This window comes from Meleagris gallopavo, chromosome Z, assembly GCF_905368555.1.
Source record: "Meleagris gallopavo chromosome Z, MGAL_WU_HG_1.1, whole genome shotgun sequence".
Taxonomy (NCBI): domain Eukaryota; kingdom Metazoa; phylum Chordata; class Aves; order Galliformes; family Phasianidae; genus Meleagris; species Meleagris gallopavo.
In genome coordinates, this window is record NC_139435.1 from 7,077,749 (window position 1) to 7,090,701 (window position 12,953).

General features: G+C 41.2%; 1 protein-coding gene across 9 annotated transcripts in view; it reads left to right on the plus strand.

The window, feature by feature from the left end:
* The window catches only part of CELF4 (CUGBP Elav-like family member 4), a 707,521-nt gene that overhangs the window by 616,169 nt on the left and 78,399 nt on the right, over nucleotides 1-12,953 (plus strand). For all 9 annotated transcript variants that reach the window (XM_085213501.1, XM_085213504.1, XM_085213503.1 and 6 more), the window contains one exon: nucleotides 6,795-6,938. In XM_085213501.1, coding sequence (XP_085069627.1) covers nucleotides 6,795-6,938 — 144 coding nt within the window. The remainder of the gene's footprint in view (nucleotides 1-6,794; nucleotides 6,939-12,953) is intronic.

Here is a 12,953-nt window from a genome sequence, read left to right on the forward strand (position 1 = left end):
TTTATTTAAGTGGTCTCTGGATCAACTTTAAATCGCTCTGAATGCTTCTGCTTGTTATCCTTTAATCCACTCCTTCCTAGCCCAGCTCAGAAGTGTGATCTGAACTGATAACATTCTTGTAAAGAAGACAGAGAGATCATAGTAATGGGCAGACTGCTACCCCTTTTAAAAACACAACCAACGTGAATCGATTCAGTATTTATTTTCCAGATTGGTTATGCAAAGATCAAGATGAAATTTTAAAGGATAAAAATGTGTTTATATCAAAGCAATAGCTTTCAAATATGACCCTCAATCAAAATCAACACAAATTCATAACTGTAAGGCATCTGATCGGACATTGATGTCTTTGCCTCAGATATTCCCTGGCAAGTGAAATCAGACAAAGTTTGCTTGACTTCCACCCTAAAGGTCTGTGTGGTACGCATAGAGAATAGTGCCTGCCAAGTGTCATCCAGCAGAAAGGAGACAGGTTTCAGTCTTGGTGGAGTGGAATGCAGTGGAGGTGGGTTTTTCAGTGTAAACCAACTTCTTGTTCCACTAAGCCTCACTGAGTTTGCACCAGTTTACCTTATAGTTTCAGGTGACCACCTCCATCACCATTGTAATGCATGGGTAATACCTCCTTGCAAGGAGAAATTTATATCAATTAATGACCCTATTTATCTATTAAAAATATATAACATATATAAAATGTGGTCATTATATAATTAATGACCACAGTTGCACAGTGGGATCTTCAGTTTAAATATGCTGCAATAATGCAAATTCTTCTAACTATCCCAATCAAGAAACATCCTTAATACTACAACAATCCAAAATGATACATCATGACTGTAATCTCAGATGCCCAGTTGTGTGCAGCATGTTTGCAACTCAGTGCCACTGCAGTGTTCTTCTGTGCCACTTGCACATCAGCAGTGCATCTGATTTTGATGCTAGTGTGCTGTGACAATAGACAGTTCACTCTGTGGCACTGGAGTTATTCTATTTCTCATTTTCATCCTTTTCTATTTGAATCGAATGAAAGATACTGTCTCTTTTAGGTTGTGATCATTCCTACACTAGCTTTAACGGGGTTCTATAGTACAGATATCAAACATTTTCTCAACAATAATAATAATAATAATAATTTATATATTAAAAAAACACATCAATATTTTCATTCCTAAAATATTTCCAGAGAAACTTCATTTTAGTGAATACAGAACTAAAAATACATTCTCTTCAATACAATATTGCTCTTAGTGGGAAAGAGAAACCAACAAAATTTTCTTTTGAATTTGTTTTTTTTTTTTTTCTTAAAATAGCAAAATCAAAAACAAACCAAAAAATACTTACTTATTGCTTTCATTTTTCTAAATAGCAGAAAAGAATTCCTAGTCTGCTGGTATTACAACACCTTAAGAAGGTAAACGATTCTATGATTACTTCTATCATCCAAAGACTGAACTGAAAAATGTAGAGCTGCTCAAGGAACTCAGCTTTGCAGTTCAGGTTGTTTAGGAATCTGGCTTTGATCTGAGGGTCCTACTAATACCTAGGCTATATATTGAGTTCTTTTTAATTAGAATTGGGTACAGTGTCACCAGGAGTCAATGATTTTGTTGCCCTGTGGAAAGCAATAACTTTAGCTCAGAGGGACACCTGCTAAGTAGTGTATGGGCAAGTAAAACCTAAATCAAGCTTCCACTCCAAATAAATTACTGCTCTAGAGACCTGTGAAGGGAGGTATCTGCAGCAACTCTCGCTGCTAAGACATTGCATGAAGAATCCCCTCTACCAGGGGAGCAGCATTATCAAAGGGTCTGTCACTCCAGCTCTGGATTAATGCCTCTTTTCACCACTCTGTCTTTGTCACTCTTGTCTCAAGTTTGTCTAAACTAGCTCTCAGGTCCGTACAATGGAAATCGCTCCTAGTGACTGCTGTCCTACTCATCTTTCAGATGAGACACAAAATTGAAGCCCTGAGTACAGAAAAAGATAGGATATTTCACAAGTGGGAAGGGATGTTAGTCTTGGTCTTCTGGCCATCTTCCAGAATGGGTAATTACATCTCTACCTAGCTCAAATTCCCTCTGCTCTACAGTTTTAATTGGACAGTAGTTTCTTTCTCACTTGTCTAAAGTCCCAATTGGAGTCAAGATGCTACTGGTTAATTCAACAGCTATTTTATTTCAGTAAAGCTATACAGACTTCCCTCCCCCAAAAAATCTAGTTTTGTTTTCAAACTTAGGAGTCATCATACCAAATGCCCTGATTTCACAGAGCCCAGAACAAGGAAATCCTTCCTTGACTTTCAAGGCTTAGCCTAACATCATGTGGAAATACCACTTTGAATGGCTTGATAAAGATCAACATCCTCTGAACTCTGCTTTGCAGTCACAAAGAGAATGAATGCTAAGGCAAAATGTCCAACACAGAAATCCCATTCACATGGTAAAACTTGAAATGATAGTTTGATTGCCCACTATTCAGCAGTACTTACTAATTTAAGTATTTTACCTGATGTACATGGCTGATGTTTTGGACAGTAGTTAATGGTACCTGCACAATCAGAGCTCTTACACTCAAGAGCTTTATTCTCTAGAGTTCTAATGTAACAAGCCATTTTCAAATATTTTTGGCCCAAAACCTTTAAATGGCACCATTTGAGCCAATCATGAGATAAAAGTCCATTTCTATGAGACGGACATTCCTGCAGTAAAGTGCTTATGTGGAACCTCCGTAGTGTTGAGGTGCCTACCTCCAATGAGCCATTAATTAAGCTTGAAGTGAAACATGATCCGAGTGGCTTTGGTGAATTGGGTCCAAATTCATCACTTTTGCAAATAAAAGTTGTCTAACCATTTCTAGAGATAGGTAACCTGAGTCAGAGAAGACGTATAGGGCAGAGAGGTAAAGAAAAATCAGACCTACATTTTGCAAGGGAACACTTTCACAAAACTTTTCGTATGAATATTGTTCTGGGGAAAGCAGCTTTCCCTCATGCTGTGCAGCATTATTTGGTCTGCTGAAAACATTGTAGTTAATTTGTGTACACTCTCCATTTGGAGAGCCATAACTAATGGGAACCAGTCCCAACAACCAGGGAAAGGATTTGTTTTTCCTTTGCCTTTAAATGAAATATCAATGGATGGATATTTTATTTTTAGTTGAATATGAAATTTCACAAGTGACCTGTCAAGTTCCCATTTTCAAGAATGACTTTATTTCACAAGTCAAGACAGGTTGGGAAATTAGTTTTTCCCACAGAGGACTCTGATTAGGGATTACAAAGTGAGTGTGGTACAGGGTGATTTTTCCTCCATCTTTTTCCTCACCCTGCCAGCCTAAAGAACATCTGACTGCTGACTAAGGGGAGCAATTCATTACCGCACACGGGAGGGGGACAAGAAGTAAGATAGTCATATTAAGTAGAGTTGCTGGCCTAGGAGAAAATTGGGAAAGAATAATAATACTTAAACCTTATATTATTCTTTTCATCAGTAGATATCAAAGCACTTGAAAAAGGAGGTTGATTTGATGGGAAGGGAGATAAATGACAAATCCAAGTAGGCTATTGCAGAGGTACCAGCAGGAATGCTCACTTTCATAATAGGCTCCTTTGACTGTGGTTCTGCAAGGCAGAGAAATAAACAGGTCCTTTCCTCAGTAAAATGCAGATTAACACAACTCTCAAAGTATATTTCAAGTAACGTTGACTTACCTATTGTAGCTCTCATGGGGGTTGTGGAAATGTAATGTCCAGTACAACAACTGGAGTGCAAGAGGGAAGCTTACGTATTACTGATAAATGACCATGCAGACAGAGCCTATTGCCTTTGTCAGCAGACAACAGCTGATTTACGCAATGGTTTAACTGCTCGCGGAAGCAATAAATGGTCCACACGAAGGGCTCTGCTCATTGAAAATCAGGCCCATTCTGTGATATTTCTAATGTAATCCAGTGGATTATGGGGAGTCACTGGAGTTGAAAGCAGTCTTCCAGCTCTTTTAGAAGAAAAGCGTTGTTTGTCTCCTCTGCTAGAAGTCCTGCACTGTGTGACCTGATAGAGTTCACTGCCAGACTTCTTCAGGCCATGTGAAAGGGCTGCACATGACGAATCAGATACAGAAAAAATCAATCCCAAAATCAATCTTCATATTCAAGAGCGGAGCAGCATCTCTATTGGCTCCATGTCTTTAACTGTATATGTGTGAATTTCATTGCAGCAGAAAAGCTCCCTTTTCTACTCTTTGTAGCATGTGCTGTAACTTGTTTGCCAATGGCCTTTCCGCCCTGTGTTTATGATAGTGGTGTTCAAAGAGGCCTGAAGCCCTGCTCTGACAGGCAACACAGAAAAACATCTCATAAGAGGCAGTCTTAGATCCTATTGGGTCAAACGGCTGTTGTGCAGTCACTACAACTCACATCAGGAGCGAAGAACACTGCAGGGACAAGAACTTCATATGGAGGTTACCGATATTTTCATGATGCCATCTACAATAATAGCTTAGTTTTCAAAAATATGAGAGCAATTTCCTGAGGTATGTCTCTAGCCATAAGACTTCCAGATCAAATAGAGATAGAAAGAAAATGGAAGGAAAAAAAAACACACCAACTTATTTATATTTGTCCATCCTGCTAACTAGAAAAGGTCACATTTTCAAAACCCATTTCAGAGGTAAATACTTATTCCCTTTACTCAGTCTGAAAATCCCCCATGTTGCTTTGTGCTGTCCATGCTGCAGCTCTGCTGTACAGCAGCAGCTTTGAGCAGCCCAATCTGCTGTGGACCATTGCTTCCCTCCAATACAGCTACAAATAGGTTTAAATCATTAGATTCAGGTTACCAAACAGTCTCTTGGATCACGGTTAATTAAATGAGTGTTGAAATCTAATTAAGGACTGGTCCAGGTGATAATTAGGAGGAAATGTATGCATTAAAATATTCATTTGTCGATGAGCTGCAATTAAGAGTGTGATTTGGGGAAGGATCAATAACTACATCATGTGATGTAAAAAAAAAAATGAAAACTTGCCCAGCCTTGAGCAAAAATGCAGGAAAATCTTGGCTAGTTTTCTTTTTCTTCTCCCTTCACCTCTGTGTTCTGTTTTGCTCTCAGAATAACTTTTGAAGACTGTTCTCCACCCTTGAATAGAGCATTCATATCTCCCTACCTTTGTTTTCCTGAAGCACTTTTTTCAACCCCTTGTTCTTCACCACATTGTTCAAGTGGGTTATAGATTTATTAGAGAAAGAGTAATAGGTCAAAAAGAAAGATACTTTGCCAATGAAAATCATTTCTTCCTGGAGCTGCTAATCTAGGGGAACATCGCTTGTTATGTGGCCTTAGATTATTTTCTGTTTCAGCAAGTTAATTCCTCAAACTGTTATTCATAACCGAGGATCTGGAGAGACTACTGAATATGCAAAACTTGGACTTACATATGTGTATGTCTGTAGCTGTAGTTTACTAAACTATTTACAGTCTGATACGGACCAGCTTTGCTTTCCCTGAGACTGTTTTTTCTGGTTGCAGGTACATAGATGTGTATGTAAGAAAGTTAACTACACTCTATGCAGTCGCACCCAATCTCACTTCGCTGGAAAAAAAATGGCACTATGCTCTAGACCAGTTCCTCTGGCACAGAGCTGGTGTTCCCCCACTGCCACAGCCAGAGGCTGAGCTGGCCATCTCCCTGCTGACTGTATTTCCATCAGAGAATACCTGCATGTCAAAAGGGAAGTGTACCATGGGAGCGTAATGATTTTAGCTGCTCTTTTGTCAGTCTTCTGACAGCTCACCTGCCCATCTCCCCAGGCCCGGTGGCAGCCCAGTTCCTGAGGCAACTGTCTGCCTGCTGTCAGGGCTGCTGCCAGATCCCCCTTCCCCACATCTGTCTTCCCCCAGGGGGACCACAGTGTAGGGAATCAAGCAACCCATGAAGTGAGGTCTTTGAAGCCAGCCAAAACAATATCAGTGCCTGCCTTCCTAGGCAGATCTATTTTTTCCCATCTCTACCTCCTACCAGAAATTTAAGAATTGCACTTACTGATCTTTCATCTCATTTTGAGAAGGTGAGGGATTTTGTTCATTCCCAAAAGCTCTACATTTTTCACAGACTTCTGCAGCCAGCTCCGATGATCATCAGTAGTTCTGTACTAGCATTGCCTGCAGACAGAACCCAAATATTGTGAACTGGCCTGGATTTAACAGTGCTGAATAGATACTGCTTGTTGATGGGACTTATGCCCTATCCAGCAAACTGATTCTTGCCTTTAAGAACAGGGCTTTCTCACTGAACGTGGAGGTTGCAACACAGCAGAATGTGGAAGGATGATCTGGCTCAGGGGTCCAGAATGCACAGAGCAAACAAAGTCCATCAAAGTAAGTCAGTTCAAAATCCCACGATATACATCCATCAAAGGCTTCTACATTTTCCTGCACTGAGTCCACATCCTCAACCTCTGGTGAGAGCTAACAGACCAGAAGATTTTCTAAAGGTTGAAAAAATAAGGCAACAGCTTTTGCAGAGAGAATATCTATAACGGCCTGGAAGTGTGAACTTTGGAGGACAGTAGGAACAGCTGGATTCAGCTGTTTTCCCTCCGGAGACCTTCCCTTCCTATACTCTCAGCCTCTTGCAAAAGCTCCAAACCAGAAGGCCAGAGAAGTTGTGTGGGAAAAATGTCAGTGTCAGCAGGATCCTACATTACCAAGTCTGTGTGTGACATATGGATTGCATGAGCCAGTGTATATCTCCTGGCTAATTCTTTTCTATATCTCTTTTGTTTTCTGTCCTGCAGGGAGCCTCTTCAAGCCTGGTGGTGAAGTTTGCAGATACAGACAAGGAGCGTACAATGAGGCGCATGCAGCAAATGGCGGGACAAATGGGCATGTTCAACCCCATGGCCATCCAGTTTGGAGCATATGGCGCCTATGCACAGGCAGTAAGTACAGACATTGGCTCCATGCATGTTTACAGGAATAGGGAAAGCACCTGGATTGCACAAAAACACAAGTGAGCAGAGAGACAACTGACAAGCAGAAGAGAAACCAGTAACCAGGCCCATGCAAGACACTTCTTGTGGGATCTAAGCCATTGCTGTCAAATCCAAACACAACTAGCCTTTGAATATTTGGATAAAATAGACCCTGAATTCAGCTCATGTGAGTTCTGTGATCCACGTCAGTACCATCCAGCCCCAGAGAAGGTTTTAAAGGGCATAAATAGCTCTCCCTTGATACCATCTGCACAGATTGAGTTGAACTCAAAGTTACATGAGGGTAACTTTGGTGTGATCACAGGATAACATGGCAGCTCTTGACAGAAGTGCTTTTAGGTTCAAGGAAGCATGCTATATAATACAGAAATGAATAAGCAGATAAAAGCACGCATACAGCGCTGATTCCTCATAACAATATGATTTAAGCACACTGGGAAAACACTTCAACTATTCAAAACAGTATTGTTAAATCAGGTATCTGTTCCTAACCTGTCCCCTGGACCTCTGGGACAACCCATAACTGAATAAGGAGCTGGACTACTGGCACAACCATGGATTTGATGCCTTTAGCATAAATGGCTTTACTTAGGCTATAATTAACAAGGACCCACAAGACAAGCAACTCGGTAACCTGATCCCTTTGTCACGTACTTTAGAGGAAAGAGTGATCCCTGCAGCAGGCAGATACAACACTATCAGGTGACTTTGGATAGCTTTTCTGGGACAGATTACACATTTGCAGGCAGCAAAAGTATACCTAGATGTTTCATTCATCTGGTGATAAGATATGACCCTCTTGTGCTCCATACTGGATATGTGAGCAAGAAACCTATTTTGTAAAATAGTATCTTTCTTAATCAGTGAGACTTGCCTTAGGTAATACAGGTCCAACTCCAGAATCTCCCCAACGTACCTGTAGTTCCCCTACCACACTGATCACAATGCCATGCTGTGTTGTCTGTATATTTAATTGTCATACACTGGCATCATGGACTTCCCATCCCATCCGCATGTTCTTTTTTTAAAAAATAGACAGCTTACAAATATCCACTATTTCCTGAGTGCCATGTGCTTTGCTGAGCACTTGGTACAACCCAGCGCTTCCCTCATGCACAGTCATGAGGACATACTGTAGGAGCTTCACAGATGCTCCCACTCTCTTTGTACTATTCTGGACTTTTTTTATTCTCTCATTAAGCAATTTCATTTTTTCCTTCTATTTTTCCCTGTTCTTTTTGTTATTCTCAAAGACAATGGAGGCCTCAGCTGCCTCTTCCTTGGTCCCCTGCTCTTCTCCTTACAGACTGAAGAGCTGCCCCCTCCCTAGCCCAGCTGTGTTTAACTGTCCTCCTATCTGAACAATGCTGCAGGATGGGAAAAAGACAGTAAATCCCACATGAACCCTGGCCAGTGGCCAGCAGCCTGCCAGGTGGGTGCCAGCATTTGTTCCCCCATGTATTAAGGGAATAAACAGGAGGGGAACCCACAGGCAGCTGAGGATGCACATCTGCAGAGGCTGTCAGGCAGAAGATGTGACTGTAGAATTACACTACAGGCATTGATCAGGCAGCTGGAAAGGTAATAAGGACACTGCTGTCCTCATACTCTGGACATCTCTTCTTAACTGCACTCTTCTTAGCTACATTCATTTTTAATCTAGATAATTCTTATAATTGCCATTATAAAAGAGTCAGCCCAGAGTTATAGAGATACAAAAGAGGATGAGGTCTGCACCTTTATACCACAAAAGTTCTCCCATCTATTTCTCACTAGACAATACCATTTTGAGGATAGGTACTTGAGTGAGGTTTTATCTCTGAAGAAAGACTGAGAACAATTCCTGGGTCGGCTCCTGCTTCCCTTGAAACCAATGAATAATTTTCCTATTGAGTTCTGTGAAAACAGTATTGGACTCGTATTCTTTTCTTTTTCTTTCTTTCTTTTTTTTTTTTTTTTCTTCCTGCTGGTAAGTATGCAAATAAGGAGGAAAGAATAAATTTTAGATCTTGGACCATAGGATATGACAAGCTGGTGATACCAATTACCCCGAGGACTTCAGAGCTTTCTAAATGATGGGATCACATTTCTTTGTGGTGACGGTACACCCAGAGCGTGCTCAGATGCTGTCTCTCAATCAGCGTCCCTATCTATGTCTCTCCCTATCTGCTTCATCTCATAGTCTCACACAAAAGGAAAGAAAGGGAGAGCCGAGGCTATGTGACATTCCCTCGGTCCTGATTAATCCACCTTGGACTGCTGGCTCTTAGATATCAGGGTGATTGGCACCTTGTAAATGCCAGCAGGAGATGGAGAGATCGATAGTGAGAGAGTGACTGGGGGAGGGGGAGAGGAGGAGGGCCATTTTATTCAGCCCAAACTGAAGTTTAAGAGCAAAGGCAAGTCAAGAAAAGGAAAAATGAAACTGTGAAAACACAAGTGCAGGACAGTGGTGACAGCTGATGCCACTGCCACCAGCAACTTGTATGACCTTGGGTGAGTCATTTGACTTCCTATACTTATGTCCTCATCTACAAGTGAAGATGATGACCAGATCTGTTTATTTTCCAGAATCCCTCAGGGGCATGGCTCTCTTTCATGCCATTCCTCCATGGGTTTTCACACGCAGACCTGATGACAGTGCAAGTTTAAGAACTGCCTCAGTGCTTCGCAGTGCAGCTTGGACTACCATGAAACATAGGCTTTATGAACTGTACTCTTGCCATGTCCTCTCAGATATCCCACTGCAATCCAGCAGTGACTGACATCAACATAAAAGAGTTCCCAAGCAGTCCTATTGCTGGTTAACAGGCAGTTTCTAATGGCCATTCCCATGGAGAGGGTTGCATTGTCCCAGGGCAGTGGACTTCTCCCCAGAGAGGCATCCTCTGCCCATCCACATTACTGGGGTTGAATTAGGTCATACAAAAAGGTTTCCATGTGTCAGTGTGACCAGTGCAGCAGAAACCCTCATGATGCAGTTGTTTGAAATATTACCAGGCACCTCTGGATTTACAAATTAAGCAGCATCACTGGGGAGAAGTGGCAGGGGTTTCAGTCCATTAGTATTTGACTGACAGTTGTTAGTGTGCTACCAAGACTGCTCTGGGCCCAAGCTCTTCTTTAGTTCCTTCTTTTGCAGCTCAGCAAATGGCTATGTCATGGTTCACTCCCCACTGCTGCTCTTTGCCAAACCTCAGCTTAAGCAACCTTAACCTTGATAGCAGTGACGGCCTTTGTCAGCCACGCCACTAGTCCTCATGTTCAGCAGCCATATGGCCTCAGCTTCAGAGACAACAAAACCAGGAAGCAAAGGGCATTCTCCTCTTCTCTATGTGTGTGTTTTGTCTCCCCATCATGCGCCACCTCCAAAAAAGAAAAAAAAAAAGCAACCAACCGGACAAAGCTTGGCACGAACTCCATGAGCTGTTTCAGTAATGCAGAAGGTCACATCAGACCCACCTCACCTCTTCTGTATGCAGCTCAGAGCAAGTCAGCTTTCATGACTACCCAAAGCTCCCAGAGCCCCTTCACTAATTTGTTTCAGTTTGTTTGGGTTGTTTTTTATCCCCCAGCAATATCTTCCCATATTCATCTAGCTTCTCTTTTTTTTATGAGGCAATTAATTATTTTAGCTCACTCTTGTTTAGAGCATCAGCCCTTTTTATGTCATGTTACCGTGGATCCACATCAGCTGGATGTAGGTATCTGTTTCTGTAGTCTCACTGAGGCCAGCTTGAGGTACAGGTCTGAACTCAGCCCATGGAAGAGGCTGATGCTGGCTAGCACCAGCTTTGCTCTGCTGCCAGATGAGGCACATACTCCGGCACAAAGCATCTTCTTAGATGGGTGGCCAAGTCTGAAATCACAACCAGACTATGAACTGTAGTAGTCTAGTCCAAGCCCAAATATGCACCACTGGCAAAAGTTTCTCCAACTCTTCTTTTCTGCGAAGGAAGTAGCAAGTACTTAGCAGCCGTCTGTTGACCCACCACAAACAAAAGGAAACATGCAGAGACCAAAAAGGGTCAGGTAGATGGGAAAAGGCATAAGAGAAATCAAGAACAAAGGAAGGAGTCTTGGAAAGTGACAGATAATGTATAAATTATTTAATTTTTAAATTATTTAAAATAAGATCAAAGTCATAAATCAAGTTTACATAAAAAATGGGGTGAGAGTGTTAGCCACAGTCTCCTGGCCAAATTCCAGCTGTGGGACTGATTGCTTCCTGCAGCAGGGGACAGGCAGAGATTTAGTAAGTGGAAATGGACAGACTGGGTACAGGGGCAGCACAGACAATAGTAACATTTGCTCTTTGGCCTGGAACAAATCCTTTCCCTTCAGTAAATCCCAGCTCCTCTCACTCTGAAAAAGTGCAAATGGCTGCAGCTCCTGAACTGCAGACAGTAACTGCAAGAAAACTGTGTACATCCAGCACTGCATAGATCACAGTCATCATCAGAAGTGCTTACCTCAGTCATCCTGTGATGCTGTCCATTAAAGCCCACTAGCCCACTTCTGCCTCCCTCCCCCCGCTCCCAGGGAAATGAAAGGGCATTCTCATGAATGATCTGAGGAGGTGCTGGAGGGAAGAATCATTTTTGAACATTTATTCAATGCATACTGTAAAAATAATTTGTATTATTATTAATTTGTAAAGATATTTAAAAGAAATCATCTAGCCCTTAAAAAACATGGAAAAATTACTTTACATAGATAGACAATCTTCTATATATAATTGTTATTACATTTCAATGACCAAGATAGGGTCATATATTTGGTAAATACTGCCAGTTATGCAAACCAGTTATTCTGATTCATTCCAGAAGAGGAAGCTATTTTGAACCCATGGTACTTTGCAGCAAGATTAATACTTCATATCTGATTGTCATTTCCCTGGTAATTCAGAAAAATTGAGCAGCAGGGAATGAACCATGACACGGCCATTTGCAGGTCTGGGCTGCATGTACATTTATATTTTTTTTGGATTCTTTTTTTCACTGTTCTCTGAAGTTAGAAATCCAGACTATCATGTATCATTATGAAAAACACCAGGACACATGAATCCAGATATTACACTTTTTTGTTTGTTTGCTTTTATCTTAATAAAAATTTAAATAATATTTTCAAAGCAGATTTTTTTTCTGGGAATAAATTTTTAAAAGGAAGCAGCTTCTGAATTTTCCCAGAATATCTGAAGTTTATTTGAAGGCTTCAAGATGTTTTTTCAATAACCAAATAGATAAAGAAGTCATGGATTTATCAGTTCTGTGATTTTACCAAATATGAGTCTTCTTACTGCTTGATTGATCGTTTTATTTACCTCTTTCTATCACAGGGATATCATAAGGATTAATTAGCTAAGTGTTTGTATAGATCGTTAGAGGTGAGAAGCGTAGGATGCTTTATTACTTTTATTATTATTACAGAATGAAGAATATGAAAAGTCAAACAAAACGTCATGTGATTCAGAGACAGGAATAGAAAAAAAAGAGAAGGTCATCAGATCATTCAGAGAAAGACTTCACCAAGGACAATGATCATGTTATTTCAACAACAGTGTTTCACAAATAATCTTTCTTGTCCCCTATCTTCAATTTCACATGTGTTTCTGTAGGGGTCTACAGGAAGAGTAGGTCTCCTCTGTGAGGAAGGTTGAGTTGAGCATCCTTGACCTATCACTGGAAGGATCTTTTGGCTTTGAGGAAGTAATGTCATTTCTCCATGCATACGTTGGTCCTGCAGAGAAAGGATGATTTTTTCTTAAGTGCAGCTGCATGACCCTGCTGATTAAAAGCCACTCAAGCCAGAGGTGGCATTCTCATTCCCACCTCCACCTCTGGGCCACACATCTCCATACATTCCTCTAGACTGACAGTGACCATGCAGGGATGTATACTTGTGGAAAGAAACTGGCAGAATGCACTTTGTTTCTGTGCTATGTGTTTAATGCTCTGCTGA